We start from the raw sequence: 14,504 nt of genomic DNA, 5'->3' as shown, positions 1-14,504 counted from the left end.
TTTCATTATACTCATTTTAATAAATAAAAATAGACCCATACTCTTATGGATTGAAAATTAATCTTTCAACTCAAACCCTATTATAAATCTCTATAAATGAGGGAGAGAAAGGAAGAAGAAGGCTTAAATTACTTACCTTGAGTGTTTGAGAGCTTTAATCTATCCTTTATGTGATCTCACAACGTGCACTAGCAAAGCTTCAATGTTCTCTTTGTATTTCTCTCCTCATTTTCTTGCACAGAATGCGAACCAATTTATTAAAAATTCTAGCTGTGTGCCACGGTGCACGCTGCCCTCCGCTACGGCATATGGCACAGAGAGCTGTTGTATTTAAATCTACCCTTATGTGCCATGGCGCATTGACTACACGCCACACAGCATGTGGCCCAGAGGAAAAACCTTTACCTTTTTTTTCTCTTTCCTTGCTCGGTTGGCTCGCCTTTGATTCAAACCTACTTCTAAAGCTAAAAATCACAACAATTACAGCAAGTTAGGTCCCTCTAGTCACACACCTCATTAACTCACTAATCAAAGTCATTGGGGTAAAAAATCATGATTAATTTTTTAGGATGCTATAAAGGCCATTGGCAGTGGTGATATGAAGGCATGCATGCTGTAAGCTGTGATGAGAGTGATAAAAGTAAGCTAGGTAAGGGAGTTCTAGTATGGTTGGCTACGATAATCGAGCCAATGCACATTTAGCTACAACGAAGGTATTATGAGCCGTGACAAGCTTAAGAAAAACTCTTAAAGGATTGTCTTGATGTTTGTAAGGTTAGGCTTTTATCATGTTTCTCCATAATATTAAATACCCTGACTTTGAAAATATCCTTTTTATATTTAATGAATTTAGAATCCCAATTCTTACTAGTTAGTAGTAAATGTTTTTTAAGAGAGTGCTACAATTAATATTTTGTTTAAGAGGTGGTTAGTAAATTTAGGGGGTTAATAATGGGGTTATTACAATTATTGTCAATGGTTGGCACACTATCTCTTTCATTTAAGTCCAGTATTGATATGTTCGTGTGAGTATGTGTGTCTTCTTTTTCCAGTTAGAAGTAAAATTTTTAAAAAAATAAAGGACAAAGTTGTTATTAAAATTTAAAAATTAATATTTTAAATGATCAAAATTATAAAATTTGAGTTGTACTAAATTAAATTTTTAAAAAATTAAATTATAATTAAGTCAAGTTATAGAAACTAAATTTTATCAATTGAAGTTCATGAACTCAGTTTTTTTATCAGCAAGGAATTGAATTACAAATTATAATCAAGTCAAAATTATAAATATCAAATGATTAATTTTTCCTAAAAATAATGAGTAGGAAAAGTGTTAAATAATAATAATAATAATAATAATAATAATTTAATGAGTAGGAAAAGTGTTAAATAATAATAACAACAACAACAACAACAACAATAACAATAACAATAATAATAATAATAATAATAATAATTATTATTATTATTATTATTATTATTAGGTAAAAAATAATGAGGATAACTTGTTAAATTATTTTTTGCCTTTACCATGTCATAAGAACACATTTAGTAAGATGTACTTTGTTTAAATAGTAAGATATTGTTCACCAAAAAATAGTAATTTTTTTAGATTTTATTATTATATTGAGTTTTTTTTTTACGTTTAATAAACTTATACTTGAATTTATCTAATGTTAACAATTTGTTTCGGTAAGCTGTTAATTTTTTTGTTAATAATAATGTTCACGAGATTTATTTTAGTCTCATTGGTTTAAATTTGTTGTTGAACTACAATAACATAATTAATTTATGATATTTTAAAATTTTAAATATATTATTTATATTAAAAATAAATAACTAAATAAATAATTTACATGTTCTTTAAAGTTATAGCGTCAAAAATAATATTTATTGTAATAATTAAACTGCGTCGATTATTTTGTGGTTTTTAAAAGGGTCATTAATAAAAAATTTTTTGAATAAATGTCAAAATGGTTACATTATGAGATAATGAAACTTTTTATTCCTCATGTTTGTATCAATTATTGACTCGATAATTTAAATTTAATTTTGATCAATCTTATTGCTTAAATTTACTTTAATTATTAATTTGGTCCTCATTTTTTAAAGGAAAGATAACATAGTTAAAATTTATCAACAAAAATAAGGAAATATTAATGGTTGCCATGTAGATTTGTAAAAAATTGTAATTATTTAGGTAGAAAATAAACAAACTCAAAAATTCTTAAAAATAGAATAAAAAAATAAAAAATTAGATTGATAAAGATTAAACTGATTTGAGGGCTAATTTATTATTATTTATATATATAAATATGTCAAGTTATCAATATATTTTATACATTATATTAATTTGATACTTAACTTTTATTTTAAAACTTAAAGGATTAATATAATAATTTAAAAGAACATAAAGGACCAAATTAATCAAAACTAAATTTGAGAGATTAAATTAATAAATGAAGTAAATTTGAGATACTGAAAGTTTTATTATCCCTTATATTATCTTATTTTATTCTATTTCTATACTATGGAACAAGTAGGTATTAGAACTACACAATTATCAATTTCTGTGATTGTATTTATGATGCGATCAATTTTCACATGTATACGTATTTGTCTTTTTTTTTTTTTGGTCTTGGGCAGAAATTACCCTTGTCATAAAATGTTTTTGGTACCATACGATACGCTCCTTTCCAAATACATTATTGCCATTCTTATAAATGTTTTTGGTAATATCTTAGTTTTGTTGGCTGGTTCGTGGATTGGCTGAGTCCGGTAGATGGTACAGCTTGGAATTACCCAAGCCCAAATTGAACCAATTCGGATTAGTCTGAAAAACAACAAATAAATTGATTAAATAAAACAAAATCCAGTCTTCTAAAAATCTGGTTATTTGTATGGAATGAATATCAGACACATATAACAAAATTGGGTTAAAAATACCTAATTTGAATGCACAAGTACACATGAAAATATGAATATAATATGAATGTGATTCCTCGACCCCCAAAAAAAAAAAGTGATTCTCATACAAATGACTGTGGGAACATTAGGTGTTAGTTGATGTAAGAAGATTAGTTGTTAATCACACAGTTATCTGGTTCCCAAAAAAAAAAAAAAAAAACACATGGTTATTCCCTAAGTGTATATAAAAGATCTTAGACTTAGGGGTGGGATAGAAAGTCTGAGTCTCCTCAGAATTAAAGAAAATAAGAAAATGAAAATAACTTTAAGTTGTTTTCATTTTTGTTTTTAAAAACAATAAATTAAAACAGTTTTAACAATATTTAAATTTAAAACATTCAATCAAGCGATTTCTATTATTTTTTTTTAAATCGAAAGACAAACACGTCCTTAATTATCTACATGGTTAGTCGTTTGCCCAAGTTGGCATTGAGTTTAGTGACGGCTCATCATGTATTTTCATCAAGATATGGATGAATCACATCGTTTATTCCATGTTGCTGCTAGCTCTAGGTTTATCAGGGACCTAATTTTGACAAAACCACAGCCTAAGGACGAACAAGAATTAAAAAAATTAATTGTTTTTTCATATGGTATAATGATGGTGTGAATTGGGTTTTATTTGAGGACAATCGGAGGGAGTTCATTTTGTTGTGAGATTAACAGATGTTTTAAGATGTCAATGACTGAGACACTGAGTATTACTTGAGTTTTTCTTTTTAAAGAAATTTTGAAGAATTTTTACCAAAAAATAAAATAAATTAAAACCAAAGAATGAAAGTAAAATTTTGAAAATAAAATTAAAATATTAAAAATATATGTTAATCAAATTATCGTAGGAGAATGATATTAAAGGACCAAAAGAGATTGAATTACACTTAAGTAAGGACCAAAAAATTTGAAAAATAAAAACAAAAACGAATGGTTCTTCAATGAATTAATTGGTTTAAAGATTTGTTATTTTTCCTCTCAACATCACCAACTATTTTAGGTGAATTCTTATATAAAGAAACTTTATCATATAAACAAGTTATTACCCATTATTAGTGTGCCCATCATGTCATTCATTGTCTCCTTTGACCTCACCAAATTAATTTGTGGATCAGATTATAAACTAATTAAAACATTCAATGCCGCTACGTAATAGTATTCAGATATTGCGAGGATTCGCCAAAAAATGAAATAAACTTAAAATATTAAGAATACATGTTAGTCAAATTATTGTGGGATAATGATATTAAAGGACAAAAGAGATTGAATTAAACTTAAATAAGGACCAAAAAATTTGAAAAACTAAAATAAAAATCAATGGTTCTTCACTGAATTAACTGGTTTAAAGATTTGTCATTCTTATTTTATGATTTTCAACCGTCATTAATTTATAAAAAAAAATCAATCAAATATACCATTACTTGAAACTATTTTTTCTTACAAATTAATGAATCTTACTGGTAAATTAATGTTCTAAAGATTGCAAATAAAAACATGAGAGTAACAAATCAATTAAAGTGATGATAAGTTTGACAAGCTTTTCATTTACGAATGAACAAATTTCACCTGTAAATTCTTGTTTAAACAGTTTCAAATCATAGAATGATAGTTGCAAATTTTTAGATTAATTCACCTGAAGAACATTTGATTCTTATTTCAAATTTCGAGATCTTGTGGTCCTTGTTTAAATTTAATTCAATCTTGTGGTCCTTTAACATCACTCCCCCAATTATTTTTATCACCCAAAACTATAAATTGTCACATCCTAGTTATCTGATAGCTTTTTTTTTTAAAAAAAATGGTTGTATATTATCATACATGCTGCTAATAAGTGGACATTAAAAAAAATAGATTTAGATGAATTAATGGATGGATGGGATTAAAGGAGAAAACAATAGAAGTGGTGGCTGGAAGCTGCAGCAGCGCAGTAGTTGAGGCTAAGCACGTGCAACACCATCCCGCCGGCGCCGAGTCAAATAACTTCGACGGAGGTTGGTAGTTAGATTGTTAATAAATATATGAATGTAAGTGCCAGCCAGCAAGGTCCTCTTACATTGGGAATAAAGTCTGCCCAAGGGAGCTCCGAATCTGAAACTGAGAGAGCCAAACATGGAAGGTCAGAATGCTAAGAAGATGAAGATACTATGCCTCCATGGATTCAGGACCAGTGGAAGTTTCCTGAAAAAACAAATCAGCAAGTGGGATCCTTCTCTTTTTGATCAATTTGACCTGGTAACATGTCTTCCTTTTTAGTCAGATTTCAAATCCTTTCTTTCATCCCCCCCCCCCCAAAAAAAAAAAAAATGCACAGGCAAGGCAGAGTTTGAGATTATCAATCAAGCTATTCAATCATGGCAGGTTTTTCCAGACGGTAAATTTCCTGCCGGAGGAAAGTCTGACATTGAAGGCATATTCCCTCCACCTTACTTTGAGTGGTTTCAATTCAACAAGGTATGAAGTTTCGAGATCATATTGCTGCGAACAGATTTATTTATGTGAAAAGAAATAACGTCCTTGCTGAACACACGTTATCCAGGACTTTACGGAGTACACTAACTTGGAGGAGTGTATCTCATACCTTTGCGAGTACATCACAACCAATGGCCCCTTTGATGGGTTTCTTGGCTTCTCCCAGGTACGCATTCATGCTTGCTCTAAAATTCACAGATTGTTCAGCTTCACGTTGAATTTATTTTGTTGGTGCTGACTGATCAGTATGGATGCTAAAACTTTTGATACAAAGACGAGAACAAATAGTCTCAAAGTTAATGATACATATATAGATTTGCAAAACATCGTGTTATACCGGTCCTAACATCATATTGAGGGATCAACATGAAGTTTTCATTGGACATCTCGAGTTTCGACTCCATATCTACTGTTTCGACCTTATTTGGCTAAACCAAAGACATGATTTCTTCTTGTGTGTTTATCTGTAACCCAGGGCGCAACACTTTCAGCACTTCTGATGGGTTACCAAGCACAGGCAAGTAGTTAGTTATTGTCATCTCATCTTACAATGAACACTGAACTATACAGTACTGAATGAGGAACACGGGGTTCACAGGGGAAGTTGCTAAAGGAGCATCCGCCCATGAAATTGTTTGTATCAATATCAGGATCCAAGTTCAGAGATCCGAGCATTTGTGATGTTGCCTACAAGGACACCATCAAGGTTAAATCTGTCCACTTTATTGGGGAAAAAGACTGGTTGAAACTGCCTTCAGAAGAACTAGCTACCGCTTTTGACAATCCCCTTATAATAAGGCACCCTCAAGGTCACACCGTTCCAAGATTAGGTCCTCTCTCTCCCCCCTCCGCCCTCCCTCTTTCCATACGCAGTGAATATCTGTTTTCTAAACTAGTCAACAAATTTACCTTGCCTTGTATTGCTTGCAGATGAAGTGGCCACAAGTCAGCTGCAGAACTGGATCAAAGATGTGTTCCATTTCGCTTGTGGTTTGTCTGATGGAACTCACGAAGAAATGAATGGAGAAAAGAAATTGGAAGTGAAGGATAGCATCCTTGAACAAGCAATTACCGCCAGTGAGGGTTAAAGCAATGGGAATCAGAATTAATAAGGAAGCTGACGTAGTAGAGGTGTCCCAATTCTGATTGTATGAATTAACAGGACCGACACTCCACAGCTTTAGCACAAGTGATTTTTAAATATTCATCCGTATTAATAAAGGGTTTTTGGAATGCTTTATGTCCCTGGCAGACATTCTCAGCTTCACATAACCAGGTGAATTAAAATTAATGAATTTTATAAAATATATATATATATATATATATCTGTGGCATTAAACATGAATTACAAGTTGAGTTTCACAAGACAGAATTACCTACGGGACAAGACAACCTTTTAATTAACCCCGTTGCTGATAGTTTGATAGACGCATTTAAACTGCTTGTTCCATTTGTCAACAGCAGTGTATTTTTTTTCATGCCTCTCGACCGGAACCATGTAGATTTGAAGTTAATAAAAATACCAGGATTATTTAAAAAAAATTTATAGGATAATGTCATTACAAAATAAATTAATTGAAAGAAGGCCTGCCTATCTGAGCGATCTAATAGCTGGTTCGCTTGATCAATGTGCCCTTGAATTCTGTTGTCCAGAATTAGTGACGCCAACAGTTTGCTACATCATGCTCGGGGACATTAAGTTCCTGTCAATGAAGGGGTTTTATCAAATATACAAATCGAATTAAACATAATTCAAGCATTGAATTCCACATATTAATCTTACAAGTTAGGAAGGGGAGGGAGGAGCTGCATTGACTTGATGACCATGCTAAGAATATTTCAGAAATATTTATTGACCAAAGCAACTAAGTACTGGGAAAAAGCATCCAAAGAGTCCAGAAGATAATGTTTGACTTGTTTCCTTCGCAATGGGCAACTAGCTCGACAATGCCCTATTCTGTATTCACCCTCTTCAAGTGACAGGAGGGCACTTCTTACATTGTCCAGACAGATGTGTTCAACAACTCTTTCTTTTTTATTGATCTTTCCCCAGGTGAGGGTGGATGGGGGAACAGGAGAACACCTCTCTAACAACTGATGACGTAGAAAGAAAGGACTGGTGTGTGTTAAAGTGCCTTAGATATAAATGGGATCCTTACCCTTGTATTAGGTTTGATGAGCTCCAATAAGACTTGTGTTAATAATATTCTTTAGCAGATCTTCAATGTAATTTCCAATAAATGGATAATGGTTCTTCTGTTAATCTGGAAAGGTAGATTCCGAAATATCCACTACATAAATATTAGATTGAGAGAAAGGAAAAATAACATGAGGACAAACTGGTGCATGACAATCTCATGCCAGACTCTGCTATTAATTTATCATTGCCAAAATTTCCGGGTCATTTTAGTATCTGCAGTACGCACAATTTCAGAGAGGTGAAATCAGAAAAACAGAGAAAAAAAGACGAGTACCCTAAATTAGGGTGCAAACGACTTACGGTTTATAGCTTCTTGTCCATCAAAGGGATTGACCTCAGACTCCATCAGCATGTTGGCAAGAACTAGGTACCTGACACGTATAATAAGAAAAATGGACACGAGATATTAAAATAAAGAAAGACTACTGCAGTGATTCATTTCAGGGCACAGCATATTCCTAAAAAAGAAAAAAATGTACAGTGGTATGTATAAACATGGGCAGAAACAAAGGATTTTAAGCCCAGGTATATGCATTTTGGCCAAAAAGGAAAAATAAAATCTAGGCAAGTTACCTAGCTTTAGAAAAGATCATAGCTCAAATCAGTGATTCATACTCAAATGCATTGTTTTTCTGTTGGATGTGAACTACACAGCTATTGTAACACATGAACTTTAAATCCAAGAAGGAATACTTTGATCACATGCTTCAAGCATTGAATACGCCTGTGATTCCCAGTTTCATCATAGTTCCTAAAAGCTTCAGAGAGATCAGTAGCTGCTCCTACCCAGTGATGCTCAGCCATATGCATTTCCCCAACATTCATGAATTATTCCCATTATCCTCAGATGGGGAATAGCAGATTTGATGGTGAGCGCCTTCTGATAAAGTTGCTTCATTTAAGATCACAATAACTGATAAATATCATTAAACATGGTTCGCCAAACACACACTCTAGTATCAATAGCTAACTAAGTCAAGAAGCGTCTTGTACATTTGTAAAGTGCATCATGATGTTACCATAACTTTTTCTTTTTACTTTTTCTAAATTTAATAATTGCATATCAAGAGTTCACATGGGACCCAAAACCAAAAAATGGGTATGGGACTTATAATGAAGAATGCTTGTAGACATGAGACTAATAATAAAAATAATATGTATGAGATCTAATATTTTCTTTGAAAAAATTATGTATAGATCTGGTGGAGTCAACTTACTTATAAATAAGTCCAGCGAAAATATAGAAATGACAGCTAAATCTTTAAAAACTTGAATGTAATTTGAAAATAGAGTGTTAAGACAATAATGCCTCTATTAAAAATAATTTTCTTCAAATGGTATACTTCATTTGTTTTTACTGTTAAAGAAACTATCACTTTTTATTTGTTTTATTTTATAAGCAAAGTCACCTTTCATAATTTATATTAGTGAAAAATAATTAATGCATGTTTATGTTGATTAATACATGATATTTTAATTTAATTTCTTATTTTCAGATATAATTATTATAGTTAATCGATATTTTTAAATTATGTGATATAGTTTTTTTTATATATAAACGAGGGATTACAAGATAACAAAAATCAATCAATTTTTCTTAGATAAAATCCTTGCCGAAATGGCTGTTTTCATTAATGTTAAAATATTGGAAAAGACTCAATAAACCACCACGTTTCAGCAGAAAGGTAGTAATGGGGCGCATGTTCCGTAGTTGGCACTTCACATTAGGATTCTGAAAGTCTGAAGCCGTCCAGTCTATATAGGCTCTGCGCAACGAGGAATTGCTTTCGAAAACGGCCTGTAGAAATTTTATTGCATATCTTTGTTTAATGTGATAAGTTGATAACTCATAACGATTACCAAATTTTGTTTTCAAAAGGAATCTCATATTTAGGAGTTTATCTATACTCTTCAACCAAGAGATGAGAACAAGGTATAAGAAGAATTTACCTATATCATTCAACTAAGGAGAGACAAAAATAAGATATAAAATCCAAGAATTATGAGGGTTTTAATAATAAAAACATGAAAAGAATAAGAGGTTTAAAATAATTAAAATTTGCAATGACAAGCATATAAGAGTGAATTTGGAATTATTAAAAAAATATAATAAGAAATGAATTTAAATTTAAATTAAATTCAGGTTTATAAATTTTTATGTATTTAAATTAGGGATTTGATCTAAACCCTCATTTATCTAAACGCATGGTAATAAAGGGATAAATAAAGGGACCACTGCAAGCAACCCACGAGCTAATTAATCAAGTGTAGGTGCTTGCGCCGAGCTAGATATTGAAATACCTTGGTTTGGCAACTTTAATTAATTTCGTGATGACGAGGTATATGGCTTGCCAATTAAGGTATGTGCCACGCCATGGTTCACATGAGGACAAAAATCAAACACGGATGCATGAACGAGGGCGTTTCATTTTTTATTGTTTTATAATGTACTTTTAAGTATTATTTTTAAAATAAAATTAAAATAAAATCTGTTAATTTAAAAAATATCATCAGAGTTCATTAAAAATTAATTAATAATAGTGATTAGTCATAATAAAAAATAAGTTTTAATATAATAATCAAATATAATATGTTTTAAAAACGAACCCAAAAAAAATACTGAAACAGTTTTAAAATTTACTGCGTTTAAAAAGTTATAGAAATATTTAAATTTAAAATACTTACATAATTTTTGATTTTTAAAAGCAAAAATCGTTATCGATTAGATCACGACTCTCTTCTGATTCCATCCCTCATTCATTTTTTTTTTAAATTTGGAGTGATTTAATTAGTGCATTTTATTCGCAAATGCAGATGGAATAATGAATGCTATAGGAATATAAGGACTAATGAGCATATTATATTCTAAACTATTGTACTAATAACATTTTAGATCCTAAACTCCTAATATATGTAAAAAAAAATCTCATTAGCTTTGAAATTTTGAATACTTAAAACCTCACTATTAAATTAAAAAAACAGCTATTACTTTTAATGATCAAGATGAGTGTTACAACAACACGTGATTAGGCCCCACAATGACAAATGTAATGGCCACTTTCTCTAACTTAATAGCAAGTTTTTAATTATTCAGAATTTAAAAATTAAAAAAAAAATTTACACATTTCAAAAGTTTAAGATTATGCACATACTAATTTAAAATTTAAGATGTTTATTAATTTATAATATAAATATTCCAATGGTGTTGATGCAAGTTGGGAGAACAGGTTTGATCCTCCCTATAGATGGGTTTGATCCAAATATAATTAATCTATTGTCATGTTGCTTGTTAGTAAAAGTTTGAGCGGGCTCATTTTTTAAGTCTAATATATCACTTTGAGGGGAGAGGAATCCCTCCGTTTCCCTCCACTTTACCCATCTTAATTATTCATCAATTCTATAATTTTAAAAAATTTATATAATAAAATAATATAGATAATTGAGATGGGAAAAGTGAAAGAAAATGAAAAGAAAGAAGTGGAGAGACCCTCCACACCATCGTGAAATTAATGATATGAGTATCTCTTTTAGACTATGGTATTGAATTAATTTTATGAAATTTAAGATACAAAGATTTTTGATTTCTATAATTCTATTTGTTAACATTTTTTTAATTATAATCATACATTTCTTCTCTCTAATTCAAAACAGAGTCATAAAAATTAATACATGATCATTCAAAATAAAATTGTTAACAACGTGTATGCATTTGCCAGGCAGGATGGTTTACAAAATGCATGCAAGTCGAAATTTCGTCAATTATATTACTTGAAAATAGCCTTGTAAGCAGCATATAAAATGCATCCAAATATAAAGCTTGGCCTATTTAACCATATATTATATATTTTAAATAATTATATATTATATTATATTTGAATTTTTATATTGTATATGTTTATATATTATATTGTATTTAAATTTTATCCTGTAATTACTTTTTTATTCTAAGGTAGTTAATTTCATTTTCTTCTCTTAGTCCAAAATTTAATTTTTGTAATTTTAAGGCTTACGTGATGCAACTATTTAAAATTTGTTTTAATTAGATTTATTATAGACTTTATTCATTTTTAATTATATGTGGGCTTTGAAGCTTACATAAAAATGTAAGTTTTGGTATGCCTAAAGCCAACTTAAGAATTTTGAAATTTAATTTGTGAAGCATTTTTGTAGGCCTTTAAAAAGGCTTTAAATAATACCTATATTGATCACCTTGCTAAGATATCTCATAGATTAAATGTTAGCTTTTGTACCTTTGATCATCCTCCATCTTTATCATAAGAGGCGGTGGATGATGAGAGTGATTCAGCAGATTATATATCATTGATATAATATTGTTTTAATTATGAATGCATTTCTTCAGTTAAAAAAAAAGGCTTTAAATCAAGCTAGGCCTACTGCAAGTTTAGACTTGAGCTTATAAACAAGCTTGTGTATAGGCCCAGGCTTTGGGTCTACTCCCTCTAATTCTATTTATAAGACATTCTCTATAACTAATAAAAAATATTGGACACCTTGTAATAATTTTTTTTCAATTTTACCCTTTTCTTGATTAACGTGAAAGTATTTAATATAGTTGTATTATAATTTAAAACTAAGAGTAAAAATGAACATACATCTCATTTTTTATAATATAAAAAACTATTTTTTTAAGATATGTGAAAAGGTTGAAAGTGTTTTATAATAAGGATTAGAGGCAGTATGTTACAAGCTTAGGCTTGTTTGGCAAAGTTTGACCTATTCTCACTCTTACTTTTATTGAAGGTAATTCTATTTGAGATATAGTCAAACACTAAATATTGACATCTCTCCTAACATGAATTTGAGCCTTGATTTACCACACTGTGAGGGACTAGTACCTTTCACCCACACAAATAGGGCATTTTTCTCCCTAAACTATTTCTTAGAGAAGTAGAAATCCCTTTCCATGAGTGATTTGTTAAACAAGAGGGATTTTTTCTCCTTTAGAAAATGATTTAGAGAAAAAATGCCTCAATAATTAGACACACACAAGTAAGGCATTTTTCCTTCTAAATTATTTTCCACGGGAGCAAAAATCCTTCCGTCAGTGATCCATTAACTGAGGGAGATTTTTGCTCATATGAAAAATAATTTAAGAAAAAAATGCCTTATTAATTAATATAAAGTGCTTGGTGCTTCTTGAAGGAAAGTAGAGAGGGAAAATGCACTTTAATCCAAATAATAATAACAATAATATTTTAAAATAAATTATAAAAAATAATCTTATAAGAAAATTAATAATAATTAAGTCCTTTAAATATTTTAATTAGGTAATTCTCTGTAATTTGTTAGTCAACTAACAATTTTTTTTAAAATATTGCATCACTCAAATTTAATATTTTGATATTTTGAAACTTTGTATTAAAAAAGGAGGGAATGAACCTCCAAATAAATAGACAAAATTAATATTTTTCCTAATTTTAAAATTAGAAACATATTAAATTATATGAAAGACCAATTAAGATCACGAGACACTTCAGTTTTAAATTTCTGTTAATTTAATGTTAGTTGACTAAAAAAATTATAGAGAATAACCTAATAAATTTAAGAGATTTAATCAATATTATTTTTTTAAAATATCATTTTTAATAAATATTAAATATTTTAATAATATTTATTAGATTTTATTTTACTAAAATTTTAGGGTACCTAGCGCTCTTAGAAAAATAGTTCAGAAATAAATTAGCACTAAAGACCATGTCAAGTTGGCAAAAGATGACAGAGTTAACAGATCACTAATAGATAGGGGTTTTCACTCTTTTGAAAAATATTTCAAAGAGAAAAATGCTTGACTTATTAGCATAAAATGATGAGCATTTTTCAAAAGAAAGTACAGAAAAAAAAATGCATTTTAACCCTAAATTTTAATTAAGGAGATATGACAAATTAGGTCTAGCTGAGAAAATCTCCTAAAAATTTATATTAGTATAGAGAAATTTCAAGAGGCTTGGATGACAATTTCCAACTGAGCCTTTTTCTTTTACCCTCTCTCCCTCCTTTAATTTAATTCTTACGGACGCATGCTCTATGCAAGTCAAATTATCATATTTTTTTAGTGATGTATCCGCGATTTTAAAAAAAAACTGACATAAAATATAGGTATTTATATTTTTAAAATACAATCATACATTTACTTATTACATATATAAGATTGTTTAACGTGATCACTTCAAGTTCAAAAAAGTTGCCGTGAAATTTTTAAATGTTTATACATGGAGTTTTAGGTTGATATATATATATATATATATAAATGGAAGTTGAGTTATGGGATAATGACAAATAAATCCTAAACAAAAGAGGTCACAAAATAAAATAATTATTTTAAAGTTTCCAAGGACTTATCGGATATAATTTTTTGTAATAAAATGATCATAGTGCCCTCAAAATTAAATGACAATAATTCAGAATAGAAAATAATTATTTTTGAAAAGCATGTGATTAAAATTATAAAATAATGTAAAAAATTTGATTAATTAATTCCTTATTTTCAAAACAGAATTGGTTTTAATAAGATGATACATTACACAACAAAAAAATTAAAAAGAACTTTAATTTTATAAATAAATAATTTCTTGATTCCTTTTTTTGTTTGAGAGAGAGAACACTATAACGTTAGGTAAATTTAATCAATTCCATTTCATAAGAAAGCTTGAACAAAAAAAAAAAAAGAATGCCTATAAATAGGTGAGTATGAGCATGAGTTTGGGTCACAAACAAAATACATCAGATCACATTCTATCACAGACTCATCAAATATGGCTTCCCTTAATTTTGCACTCCTCCTCGCACTAATGCTGCTGGTCCCCACAGCTTCGGTGGCCCAAATTAACTTACGCTTTAACATCGAAGTCGGAGCTGG

At 29.6% G+C, this 14,504-nt stretch overlaps 1 protein-coding gene and 1 long non-coding RNA gene across 2 annotated transcripts; one reads left to right on the top strand and one right to left on the bottom strand.

Annotated features, from left to right (window-relative positions):
• The first annotated feature begins 4,922 nt into the window (after nucleotides 1-4,922).
• Nucleotides 4,923-6,667, top strand: LOC129299189 (dihydrofolate reductase-like). The gene is made up of 6 exons (XM_054937644.1): nucleotides 4,923-5,190; nucleotides 5,317-5,409; nucleotides 5,495-5,593; nucleotides 5,903-5,944; nucleotides 6,026-6,257; nucleotides 6,358-6,667. Exons 1-6 carry the CDS (start codon nucleotides 5,068-5,070, stop codon nucleotides 6,513-6,515), a joined length of 747 nt encoding a protein of 248 aa, XP_054793619.1. The 5' UTR covers nucleotides 4,923-5,067; the 3' UTR covers nucleotides 6,516-6,667.
• A 440-nt stretch (nucleotides 6,668-7,107) lies between these two features.
• LOC129299190 (uncharacterized) lies at nucleotides 7,108-8,442 on the bottom strand. Its single transcript, XR_008590508.1, has 3 exons — nucleotides 8,321-8,442; nucleotides 7,902-7,998; nucleotides 7,108-7,691 (listed from the first exon to the last, which is right to left on the bottom strand). It is a non-coding gene; the product is annotated as an uncharacterized LOC129299190 (long non-coding RNA).
• Between the last annotated feature and the right edge of the window lie 6,062 nt (nucleotides 8,443-14,504).

The sequence above is a fragment of the Prosopis cineraria genome, unplaced genomic scaffold, assembly GCF_029017545.1.
Source record: "Prosopis cineraria cultivar Desert tree isolate PC_DT_omini unplaced genomic scaffold, ASM2901754v1 PC1068, whole genome shotgun sequence".
Lineage (NCBI taxonomy): Eukaryota > Viridiplantae > Streptophyta > Magnoliopsida > Fabales > Fabaceae > Prosopis > Prosopis cineraria.
The sequence above is the reverse complement of the archived record's forward strand: the minus strand, read 5'-3'. Positions and strand labels throughout refer to the sequence as shown.

Excerpts from the sequence above, each read along its gene's own strand:
- LOC129299189 (XM_054937644.1), top strand. The coding sequence starts at position 5,068 with ATGGAAGGTCAGAATGCTAAGAAGATGAAGATACTATGCCTCCATGGA. Across the intron at positions 5,594-5,902 it reads GGTTTCTTGGCTTCTCCCAG|GGCGCAACACTTTCAGCACT; the intron begins GTACGCATTCAT and ends TCTGTAACCCAG. Across the intron at positions 6,258-6,357 it reads TCACACCGTTCCAAGATTAG|ATGAAGTGGCCACAAGTCAG; the intron begins GTCCTCTCTCTC and ends TATTGCTTGCAG.